This window comes from Cryptomeria japonica, chromosome 3 (assembly GCF_030272615.1).
Source record: "Cryptomeria japonica chromosome 3, Sugi_1.0, whole genome shotgun sequence".
NCBI lineage: Eukaryota > Viridiplantae > Streptophyta > Pinopsida > Cupressales > Cupressaceae > Cryptomeria > Cryptomeria japonica.
The window spans coordinates 106982245-106995408 of record NC_081407.1 but is presented as its reverse complement, the minus strand read 5'-3'; the positions used below and the strand labels follow the sequence as shown (position 1 = coordinate 106995408).

General features: G+C 33.3%; 1 protein-coding gene across 1 annotated transcript; it reads right to left on the bottom strand.

Annotated features, from left to right (window-relative positions):
* Positions 1-7892: 7892 nt before the first annotated feature.
* Positions 7893-10836, bottom strand: LOC131075780 (arabinosyltransferase RRA2-like). Its single transcript, XM_058012667.2, has 2 exons — positions 10190-10836; positions 7893-9228 (listed from the first exon to the last, which is right to left on the bottom strand). Exons 1-2 carry the CDS (start codon positions 10379-10381, stop codon positions 8098-8100), a joined length of 1323 nt encoding a protein of 440 aa, XP_057868650.2. The 5' UTR covers positions 10382-10836; the 3' UTR covers positions 7893-8097.
* Positions 10837-13164: the final 2328 nt, after the last annotated feature.

The following is a 13164-nucleotide window of genomic DNA, read 5'->3' as shown; positions in this document are numbered from 1 at the left end:
CAAGTGGATCAAATGAAGACCGAGAAGAGTTGTCTCGGATTGTTGCTCGTGAGTGCAACTCCTTGGAGAGACAAGATGTTCTTGCCTAGGGCGATGACTCTTCTAGTAAGTATTCTATTTGTACATAGTATCTGGAGCTTGATAGGTAGTTTTTTGGTGACTTTGAGGTGCTTTGGTGGAAGCAAGAGTGAAAACAAGTTTTCCTGGCCCAAATGCAACTTCTTCATATGGTTGGTGGCTTAGAATTGATGTCTTACTTGGGATATCCTATGTAAGCAGGGCTTCCTCGGTCCCTCGATGTGCATTTCATGTCGAAATAGTGAGGATTGTGCTTCTCATATTTTCTTTCATTTCTCTTTCTCCAGGGACATCTGACGTTTCTAGCGGGGTATTTGGAATCAGGCATGTTGGCATGTCTTCTTTGGCTGAGTTTCGAGATCGTTGGGGTAAGGCTCCTATTAAGACTTCTTTTCTTCAGGTTTCCTAGACTCTGGGTCCTACCTTTATCATTTGGCATATTTGGTTGCAGAGGATTTATAGGATTTTTCATGATGCTAGAATGGTTGTTCGACACTTATGGTGGAAAATTATTCATTCTCTTTGAGAGAGTTTCAACAAAGTGTGGCTTGGCTGGAGGTGTGGATCCTAGAGATGTTGCTATTTGCAACCATCTCAATTTTTCTCTTTAGGGAAGTGTTTCGATCCGGGTTGGATGGGTCATGTGGAATAGATGTAGAAATCCTTTGCAGAAGGTAAATCGGAAGGGTCATTGGACCCCTCCTCGTCTGGGTGTTTTGAAAATTAACACTGATGGTTCATCACAAGGGAATCCTAGTCATGCTGGTATTGGTGGGGTTGGTCGTGATGGTTCTCGTGATGTTCAATTTATTTTTTCTAATAATTTCACGGAGGCTCTTGCCATCTCGTATGTTGTGGAGTGTTGTTGTGATCTTGGTTGGCATACAATTATTTGTCAATATGATTCTCAGTTGGTGGTGACTTTGCTAAGTGGTCAACGACTTGATGATGTTAGTTGGCACTTAGATATGGTTATTAAACATATTCTTTGGTTGTGTGGCTCTTTGTAATCTATTACTTTTAGTCATATTCCTAAGGAGTGGAATGGAGTAGCAGATTGTCTAGCCAAATGGGCTTATGATCAAATGCAAAATTTGAATACTGTGGATCAGGGACGGTTGCTTTCGACATTGTTTCATATGTTAGATAACTTAGTGGATAATGACAACGTGGTGTAATGCTTTGTATCTCTTTTTGTGATTGAATAATTTTTTAGCCCTCTTTCAGTTTCTTTTATTTTCAATAATAAAACAATAAATATAAAAACTATTGTATAAAAATTATTTTTTAATTTTTGTTATTTATTTATATTTTACTTAAGAGTTTTTTTTTATCGATAAAGTTATAATATTGTATTAATAATAAAAGAGATTACAATTACATAATATATTCAAGATGCATACACCCATACCCCAAAACCACCCTACTACAACATCATCAATCCCGATCAAACATTTGCTAAAAACTCAAAATTTGGCCCTTGTGAAGATTTCTTTTACATTAGACTTTAATAGACACCACCTAAGCCAAAATTTCATAGCCGCTCACCCTAAATTACCATCACTTACTTATTATAAGATTCACCCTCTGTCATTCCTCTGTTGATCCAATAACCTTCTTTACGGAAACACAATTCCTCTGTGTTCTTCTTTGGGGCATCAACTTCTTGATCCTACATTTCCATCTTTCTATTTCTTAAGTAATCTTTTACACCAATAAATTTCTAATTGGAGGCTCAAATTCTGCAACATGAATCCACTCCCCACTCTTCATTACAAATCCCTCACCTTGTCTAGTTATGGCAAGAAAACTGCTCAAACCCTCTTTCCACTCTTCTCTCACACACTCTCTCATCACCCACTTGGCCTCCTCCTTCATGCCGAGCTCCAAACACCATGCCATAAAGAGAGAGGACACATCTACATTAGTGCAGAATAATAAGGAAGACTCCATGTATGCCTCCCCCAACAATAGATCCACATTCTCAGAAATCTAGGATCCTCCACTTTAAATATATGACACATCCTCTCTTCCGTGATTACTCCTTTGAAAGCACTATGTTGCTTGGTTGCTCTGAAACAGAAGTTGGCTTCCATAGCTTCCTGTCTCACTTGCCTTCTATCGCACTCAACTCTGTCCGCTTCTGCGCTATCTTTGGCGCCGTCCCACTCTGCCCAGCTACTGCACGAGCTTTAACACTGATTTGATGCTTAAAACTTCTCTTGAATCCCTTCTTGGCTTCCCAAAAGTATGAACAGTCAAAGCAATCAATTGCTTGGCTCGACGGTAGATAGGAAAGGAAGCATCCTTCCTCTGTATCTCCATGCAACCACCTACTCAAGGATACTTTTGCAGTGATCTATCCCATCAATAGTCATATCCTCATCTACCTCTATCTCGAATGGGACAAGATTCAAATCTTCCCACCATACAACTTGACCATGTGAATTCAAATTATAACCCCAATTCGAAGATTGGTCAACAATCATATTTCCTTCTCTTCTAATATGCGTGACTTTGAAGTCTTGAAATCCTCAAAGCTACGAGATGATAATCTTGATCCACTTATTCAATTTCCAATTTTTTGCCTCCCCATATGTGGTAACATTTATTACAATCTGGGAATCGCCCTACAACTAAAGTTTTGTCATTGATAAATGTCTAACAAACATAATGGCAATAATGGCAATAAGAGTATCTTGCACTTCCGCCTCATTGTTCATCCCATCCTTCAACTTCTGAGCTCTTTTAGCAACTATGACCCCATATTCATCTCGCCACTTACCCTACTCCTGACATTCTAGGGTTTCCTTTTGAAGCCTTGTCAAAGTTGATTTTAATCCACCCCCTCTCAGGTTTCTCCCACTTGACTTTCCTAGGTTTTCCAGAGGTAGGATCAACCCTTCGAGGCCCATTAACATGTCTATTTTACTTTAGAGTTATTTTATAGTTAGGATATTACTTAAAATTTTATTTTATTCACTTAATATCAATTTTATGATTTTATTTTTTTACTTAAGAATTATTTTATAGTAAATATATTATTTTTAAGTTCATTTTATTTTATTTTATTCATTTAATATCTATTTTATGATTTTAATCTTCCTTTTAAAATAAATATTTATAATTACATCCATACTAAACATGTTAATAAAAAGTATAAAATTATTTTTTAAGAATTTAATATTTAATATGCATAACCCTAATATAAATAATAGAATTTATTATTTATATTTACGCTGAAGGCATATCCTTTATTTGAAGTGGACAAACTAAATTTACAAATCAATGGTTGAAAGTTAATAAAAATGAGTGCAAGATGATTCAAAAGATCTCTACCATCCATTCATTTGGGCATATGACACATTCCCATTTCTTGCGAGAAAGGATAGAGGTATGCACATCACATCTAGGCACATTCAATTCTCAACTTTGATTCCTTGACTTAGCTCAAATGTTGTTCTGACTTTGATTCATTCTAAGGGCAACAACAATTTTATAGTTATATTGACACCAATCGTGTCAGATTTAAACCTCCTTGACACCAATAGATTGATCCTTGACACTATTTCACCACTGAAAATAAATAAATAAAGTGGCCATTTTGTTGTTTCTCCGGTGAACACTTTCATCATCTTTGAATGGACAAATGGTCATTGTTAACAAATCTATACATCTAAGGAAAACAAAAAGAAAAACATGAGTACTAATAAAATAAGAAAACTGTCACTATATTAATTGTCCATTATGCTTAAACTAAAACTCCATAGACCATCTTATAAAGTAAAAATAGAGTTAATTGTCAATAGGATTCGCTCCATCCATTGATATCATTATCTGCTAGGGAATTTGAATAATCAAAACATCAACAATTTGAGAATATTCAATTTCTAACAAATAAGAGCGTGAAATGGTCAAGGAAAAATAAAATATTAATGAGGTATAGGTGATTTTGGTGTCTAAGACTTTAGCCTTTTCTTATAGTGTTTTTATATAAATTTAAATATGTATTCATTACATTATTACTTACATTTTAAAGAACAAGGAAAAACATATTGAGAAGAACAAATATTATCATATTTTGACCTTGAAATCAACATGATAGTTTGTAGGAAAGAACGATTAATCATCTAAATACTTATATTCTTTTATATATTATTAGTGATAATTATTTATTAATAAATAGATTTATGTGACCATTTATAATTAATTTATTATATCTTGGGTATTCAGGATCTACAATTGATAGGTATTTCTAGTCATGCAAGACAATTGAAGCCATCTTAATCCTCTATGTCTAAAAAGTGCATTTAATTGTAATTGATCAATGTGTTACTATTATTGAAATTATCATTTTCCATGAGACATTGTTACCCACAAAGATTAAAAAACAATTGCATCTTCCTACAACCAACAATATAATGGAAACTATTATTGCCTAGACACAATTCTTCTCCATCATAAGAATGGTAAGTAGATAGTTGCTCCTTCTGAAGAGTCATATGATATGAGAAACACAAGTTATTAAATAAATACCTCTATCTTTTTCATGTCTCTCTCTGTTTATCTCTCCATCTCCCTCCCCCCCTCTCCCTATCCATAAACATCATCATATATATCTCTATATCTATATTCCTCACTATCTCTCCCCCTATCTCTATCTCCTTACCTCTCCCCGCATCTCTCTCCCTATCACTCAATATTTCTATCTCTCTAATTACCCTCTACCCTCTCTCTATTTTTGTCCTTCTCTAGTTCTCTATTTCTATATATACCACTCTCTATCTCTATCTCTATCTCTATCTCTATCTCCATATCCTCACTCACTCACACACTCCCTATTTCTCCTCCCCATCACTATATATATATATATATATATATATATATATATATATATCTCACACACACACACTCTCTCACTCCACGTTTCTCCCTCCCTATCTCTATCTCTCAATCTCTCCCTACTCTATCTCTCCCACTCTCTTTATATCCCTTTATCCACTCTCTATATCTCACTTAAACTGTATATTTATCCTTCTCTCTCCTCTCTCTCTCTCTCTCTCCAAAGTTATAACTACCCCTCTATCTCTCTTTTCTATATCTATCTCACTATCACTCCTTTCTCTATTTCTCTATTTCTCATCTCTCCTATCTCTACTTCTCTCCCTCCCCTTATCTCTATATATCCCTCTCCATCTCCCTCTCACTCATACATACACACTCTTTCTATTTCTCCCTCCCCATATCTATCTCTATCTATCTATCTTTCTCCCTCTCTCTTTATAGATTATCTATGTCACATTTCCTCTCCCTCTCTATCTATATATCATTATCTCCAAATATATATCTCTCTCCATCTCAACTACTCTATCTCTCTATTTCTCTATTTCCATCTCTCTCCCTCCCTCTCACTTCTCTCCTCTCCGTTCCACTTTCTATCTATATCTTTCTCTACCACTCCCTACCTCTTTCTCAATCCTCCTATATTCATACATATCACTATCCTCTCACTCTCTCTCTACATAGTTTTTCCATCTATCCATCTTTCTCTATCTCATTACCTCTCCATCTCTCTTTATCACTACATATCTCCCTCTCTCCCCCTCTCTATATATCACTTACTATCTCTATCTTTATCTTTCTATCTCACTCTCTCTCATTTCTATCTCTTCATCTCACCCTCTCCTCTCCATATCCCTCTTATTCATATCCATATCCATCTCCATCACTATCTCTATCCCCTATTTCTCTCTCTTCCTCCTCTCTCTATCCCTCTTTATAGGCCTATCTCTCCTTCCATCTCTCTCTGTCTTCTTCTTGCAAACATAACATGATCTTGTTCCTAATTATCTTGATTATCTTTCTAATTTAGTAGTTTTACTTGAATTATCAAGTAATATTAATATTGTTTGTAATGATCTTGTTCCTAATTATCTTGATTATCTTGATTATGTTCCCAATTGATTATCAATTAATATTAATATTGTTTGTAATATATTAGTTATACTTCGTAGGTACATGTTTTTATTAATATTTCAAATTTCATTAATTAAAAAAAAGTTTCACTTTTTAATTTAATTATTTAGTAGCTTAATAAAAAAAATTATTATTAATTTTTTTGAAATTATTATTTATGTCTATATTTGAATTTTCATATATTTCTAATTTATGTTTAGTTTATTCTATTCTAAATTTTAATTTAGATTAATATTAAAATTTATTTTAATTATTCCCCCTTTTATGAAATTACAAATAATAATTAAAAGTTATTAAAATTAATTTAATTTATAATTATGTATCTTATAGAAAAAAAATCTACTAAAAAATATAATATGAATTGATTAGAATTGATTGATTTATTAATATATATTTTGGTTAATAATTAAATGTTGTGTCTTTAAATGTATTAGATATGTTTTGTCCAATCTATATGTAGTGATTTAATTAAAATATATATCTAAGATTAAAGGATTGGGGTTCAAACTATATTATTTAAATATAATGTATAAATAGTCAATTATATATTTACAACTTTTAAATATTATTTATATTTTTAAGATTTTAACAATTATTATATAATAATATATTAATTTAATTTATTTTTGAAATAATAAATATAATATGTAAATAATAAATCATATTTTTAAAAACTTTAAAAACTTTATTTTTTATTTGTTTGAATGACTTTTATATTAATATATAATAAATATAGATAATTAATTTTAATATATATTATTCAATTATTTTAAAAATATTATTATTTAACTTTTTAATATCTTTCTCTCACTTCCCCCTCTATCTTTCTCAAATAATATCTGTCTCTCCTTCTTTCTCTCTTTATCTCTCTCCCCCTCTCCCTATCACTTCCTCTTTCTATATCTATCTAATTCTCTCTCCTCTCTCTCTTTTCTCCCTCTCCCTCTCCCTCTCCCTCCCTCTCTATCTATTTATACATATTTGTCTTCCTCTTTATCTCTCTCACATCATTCTCTCACCATACACACACACACTCCATGTTTCTCCATCTATATCTTTCTCTACGTGTATTTCTCTCCCTTTTTCTCCCTCCCTCTTCTCTATCTCTCCCCATATCTCCCTCCCTATCCCCATGTTTATCTCGTTGTCTCTACCTCTCTATCTATTTATCTCCCTCTTCCTCTCTCACTCTCTCACTTTATCTTCATCTCTACCTCTATCCTTTTCTTCCCTCTATCAGTAAACATGTCTTCCTCTCTCTATCCATCCATCTCTCTCTCCCTCTTCCTTGACCTCTATTTTTCTATCTCTCATCATCTTCTATCCCTTGCTTCTATATGTCCATCTTTATCTCCTTACCCCTCCCGCCCTCTCATTCTTCCCCCTCTATCTCTCCTTTTTTTTAATCCACATCCCTCCGCATCTCTCCCTCTCCTTATAACAAATATAACATGAGCTTGTTAGTAATGGACTTTAATTATCTTCCCAATTCAATAGTTTTATTTTGAATAATATTTGGATCCTTATAAGTGATCGATAGTTTATCTGAAGCTATCACTTTTCCATTAAGATTTTTGTCAATTGACTCCATGTACTACACAAATATATGTGAAAAAATAAACCAAAGTTTTCCCTAATCAACTTTCCATACAGATCTTCTGTATACCCATTATACACAAAGACGCAATTGCTAGTTAAAATCATGTTGTTTGTTCATTGTATTCAGTTCATCACATTTGAAATCTAAGCTTTGATGTACATTAATACCTCTTAGATGACAACTCAGAAGTATCGATCATAAACAAGATCTTAGGGGAATTAATAAATTGCCTTTTCAAACTAGAAAAATAATAATAATGATTTTATTTATATAACAAAGAAGTTAAATTACAAGACATTATTCGTTTGAAATTTCAGGCTTGGTAGGAGGTCTACACAAAGATTAAGAAATAGTAATGGAGGCCCCTGCACCCTGAGATATGAGGGACTTTACACTTGCTGTAGATTTTGAAGATTGCAGCAGAGAAGGAAACTCAGAATATCTTAAATTGGTTGCTCTCTCAAAAAACTTTCAGAGTCGCAATGAAAAGGATCAAGAGCTTCTTTCTTCCCCTGCACATAGTACTCAACAACAGCCTTCATTATAGTAAGCTTGTCTGGATGAAAATTGATGTGGACAACAACTGGTTTAAAGCTGGCCATTTTTGGATCATTTCTGAACCTTGTAAACAAAATCTTGCTATTCAAAAACTGATGATAATCCATTGTTCTTCTTGATGCATGAAGCCCTTCATAACCAGGATAAGATGGGAAAAAGAGCTCCTCATTGAAGACTGCCTGATCCCAAGCTTTTTCTTTGAAAAGCCGATCTGCAACTCGATCCAGAAGCTCAATTGAAGGGATTGTAGGGCGAATGTATAAAAATTCGGAATTGTAAGCCCAAACCCTAATTGTGTGGTCATAACGACCCCAGCCCATTGCAGGATCGTCGAAGACATCATCATACCCATAAGCTTGAAGATCTGTGTAGCCATCGGTCATGGATTCCACATCACAATCCCTGTGAAGAAAATGAAATGGATTCTGCAGATAAACAATATCTATGCCAGATAGCAGAATACTGTATCCTAGCTGTAAAAACTCCCTTAATATTTCAAATTTTAGAGCTGAAACAGCATGCTTGTCTCCCTGTAAGTAGCTTAATATTCTTTCATTTGGTTTTATTCGATACACTGGAACATCATTTGATTTGCAGAATTCCACAATGGGGTCATCTAATGCAACAACAAGATAATTTGTAATGCCAGCTCTCCTAATGCCTTCAAACCAGATCTGCAGCATGTCCTTGACATTTGAATTGGCAATACCAATGATGAGCTCCTGGTTTACTGCAACATTCCTAAGAAGTTTAGCCAGTTTGGGATTGATTGATTCATCTGGGAGTACTGCAGGATTTGTTCTCAAGCTTTTTGCAGTTTCCATTGGCCCTGCCTTCACTTGAGCCCCCAAGGTCAAAAGCTGTTTTTGGTCACTGTGTTTTACTTGCTCTGCTTGCTGGACCTTCCAGTTCAGCTCTCTTGCTTGTTTTCTCAGCTTGGCATTTGATAACCTGAGTGTATGTAACTCTGTTTTTAGATGCTTCACCTGCTTTGCATATTCACATGATAACAGCACCTAAAATCCAACCCAAAAAATGTCTTTTTAATATCTTGAACACAAGATAAACCAAAAAAATTGGCTGTTGCTTCATAACTACTAAAAAACAAATATAAATAAATTTTTTTAACAGCATTAATACAACTTATAAAAGCCAAAATAATGAGTTTCACATCATAATTTCACAAAAGATAACATCCAAAACACAGTTTTCTAATTCATAGATCTTATGGAACAAGATTTGAGAAGTGATCAAAATTAAGCTTTTATGTTAATTTTTGATAGATGATTTTATATCATTCACGAATTTATTTTGTTATCTGATATGGGAGCATGAATCTACGCTATACTTCAGCAGAGAATTATAGATTGAGAGTGAAAGGTATCCATTCTGTCAAAATCTTCCAGAGCATGATCTTGAAATCATCTCTTATATCATACTTTGAGGAATTTAAACCTTGGTAGATGATATAATCAACAAACATATCACAGTCTTACCAATTGTATTGAATCAATTGAACTACAACCCTCTAATCTTTTTCTTTATTTTCATTAATCCTACATCACACACTAGATTTTGATAACTCAAAACAAATGGCCTTTCAAATGTCTTTGAACCAGAAGTATGCATTTGGGGATTGCAGAAAGTTAGAAACATGGTTTTCTTTTAAGAATTTTCAGCATTTTCACAAGTGACAAAATCAAGCTTTCTGAAGTAAGGGGAATTCAGGGAATTCAATGAGGTTTTCTTTGAACAAAAATTCTTTAGAAACAGTGTATTCAGAGAACTTTGCCTTTCTACACTTCTCTCCACAAAATAATGTCTATTGAAAACTCAGAAAGGAATGGGAATTTACTCAGATTTATTTTGAACTGATAATCTATACAGAGTCCAGACTATGCATCTATGGACTGTCAGAAAAGTGATACTCTTTACAGTTTTTCAACAGAGGAATGTTTTAGAAAGAAGATAAAATACCTGCAATGAGACATGAGAGAGAGCATTTGAAACATAGTTTGGTGCTGAAGACGGCAAAAAATCAAGGGGGTAAAGATAAGTCCAGATCAGAACAATTAGAATTCCTGCTCCAACTGCAACTGCTAATCTTGAAACCCCAAAAGGTGATCCAGTAGCTTTGAACAGAAGCCCATCTTTTTTTCCACTCGTCATTTTTTTTGGACTTAATCCAATTGGGTGTCTTAAAAGCCTTGAATTCTAATAAGGGTGCCACACTGGAACATGAGTGCTCAATTGGGTGTCACTGAAATGCAGGCTTAGAAGGCACAAAAATTGCAGGGCACTGAGTTTCTCTGAGAAAACAATCAAAAAAATCATTGAAGTCCTCAGAATTTGTAGATGATGGAACAAAGAATTAGTTGCAGAACCTGTTATGCAGGAGCAAACTCATTGCATATATATAATGAACATTGGGCACGATTCTGGATTGAAAATAAGTTGCAGAATGGAGTGATGTCATCAGTATATAGGAAGAAGAAGTCAACTATATTATATTTGGATTGTGAAGTGCTGAATTGGTGGGAAAAGGAGAAAGCTTTGAATATGTAAAGAAAGAAAACCAGAAGGCAGGCATTGAACTGGCCTTACACTAAAGAATTTTCTAAGCTGATGTGGATAGTATATAAAATTCACTAAACAATTTTTTAAAGTCAAATGATTTTTTGAAGAAAAATTAAAAGATGATGAAAAAGAAATAATTAGACAACCGTCGAAGTCAAACCATTCAAAACATAATATAATGATGAAGATGATCATTACACGTCTCGAATGATTGAGGAATCAAATGCATTCTCAAAAGTCTGAGCAGGTTTTCAAAGATGTAAAGTACAGATCCAACCTAGAAGGTAGAGCTCCATTCATTCTACCCACTTCACGGTTGCATGTGCACTACCCGTATAACATTTTTGACAGGAAATTTGTCCAAGTGTAGGTAGATTGGATCATGTGGTGGGTTGACTAGAGAGAGAGATCCATCTGGTGAGGGTACTTTCTCATCACTTTGTGAAAACGAAACTTTGAGAGTACTACCAATTTATTAGTTGATAATTGAGGTATATTATTCTAGATGCATAGTAATTAATCAATTTCTTGTTAGGAAGGTTTAGATCTTTTAAAGATTTTTCTTTTTCTTTTTTTTTTATTGTAAAAGATTTTTTATTTTTTTATTGCCGAAGATTTGAATTCAGTATCATTAAATTTCTATAACATGGACTTTACTATTAAACTAAGTGTCTTTTGACATATCTTTAAAAATCTTAAGTGTATATTTGTCAAATTTGTTTAGAGTATGATCATAGGATGATTTGTTTTTATTTTATTTTTAGAGATTTGAATTTTCGTAAATGACAAAATCAATTATCTGTCAATTTTGTTCAATGATTTAAGCTACCTAATTGTTTGGTGAAAAAAAAGTTTGAAATATATTTTCTTAAAGTTTAGTTAGTTTCTAGAATTTACTTATTATTAACTTTTTAGAGACCTATATTTAAAGAAGGATTAATAACAATTATTTATGCTACGATTCTCCATAAGTGCCATAATAAAGTTTATCAATGGTGATGTTTCTCGAGTTAGGAGGTAACTTAATTCTACCAGTTCTATTGGGGTTTATGTCTTGGCCTTGGTTGTGCCTTCTTGATGTCATATTGTTTTTCTAGGCATGAGCCTCTATTTCTTTTCCACATTTATTCTAGAACCTATTTGCTTCTCATATTTGTGATCATTATTGGCACCCTTTAAAGAGCCTCAAACACCATTGATCTAGCAATTGATGTTCCTATTGAAAATTCAATATTACATGAGGATGGCTTCATTGCTAAAGTGACCCAAGAAGTTTATTCCTAAAGTCTTCCATAAGGTATGCCTTTCAAATCACCTCAAAAAGTGGTCCTTCCCATTTCAAAATTTTATAGTGATTATTGTTGGGAGGGTTCCTCCTAAAAGCATGCTTAGAGAATGAGTGACCAATGGAGAGGTTTACTCAAGAGAAAAAGTCTACCTTTTTGTTTTCCTAAACCTCATGAAGGGTTTTTTAATTTTTAATTTTTAATTTTTTAAGTTTATTTTTGTTTTTTCTAGCCATGTAGAGCCTATTGTTGAGCATAACTTCTACTTTGTCCATCAATTCTTGCTTGTTTTCATATCCTAGACTTGAAACTTTGTAGCCTTTGACAAGAAAACTTTTTATGTCCCTATTTGGGTGGACTTTTCATGGTAGAATTCCTTGCTTAATTTAGTAGGCTTGCTAGGCAATGCCATTTGTGTTGAGTCAAATAAGTTTTTCACAAGCCATTCACAAAACTATGTTTGTGTTGAAATTGCTCTTTCTGAAAATCTGAATGAGATTGTTGACATTTATATTCAACAATAATTAACACCTATCTCAAATTTCAATTTTCTAACAACAAGATAAGAGATTGTGCCCTAGTTACTCCTCACAATAAGCCCACTCCTTGTTTTGTCAATAATGCCCCTCCTAGAAAAGAAGAGGAATGGTTAATAGTCACGAGCCATAAAAATAATTAGACTGCTAGAAATGGTGGTGTTTTTTCCAATAACCTCAATAGATAACAGTGGCCAATCAGTTAAACCCTAAGATGGTACTTGTTCGTAAACAAGTTTTCTCTCTCAAATTACAATAGCTATTGGGGTAAAAACCCCTCCTTACGATGGTAAGGCTAACTTTATTGTAGATAAAAAATGCATTTAGCAAGGAGATGTTGTGCATTTTGAAGTCATTTTTTAATTTTTTCTAATAAACAATATAAATTTAGGAATAAGAATACATATCAATTCTTCAAATAGGGAACTCCAAAATTGATATGTACATGTAGGATCCCAAAAATGTGCAAATTATTCAAGTAGGAGAACAAAGTTTGACAAATCACATAAATAAAATATTAGGATTTAAAGAGATGAACTTACAAAAACTATTT

Bases quoted from the DNA above. Each gene is read 5' to 3' on its own strand.
- LOC131075780 (XM_058012667.2), bottom strand. From the start codon at position 10,381: ATGACGAGTGGAAAAAAAGATGGGCTTCTGTTCAAAGCTACTGGATCA. The intron at 9,229-10,189 runs GTATTTTATCTT...GTTGGATTTTAG, and splicing joins TCTCTCATGTCTCATTGCAG to GTGCTGTTATCATGTGAATA.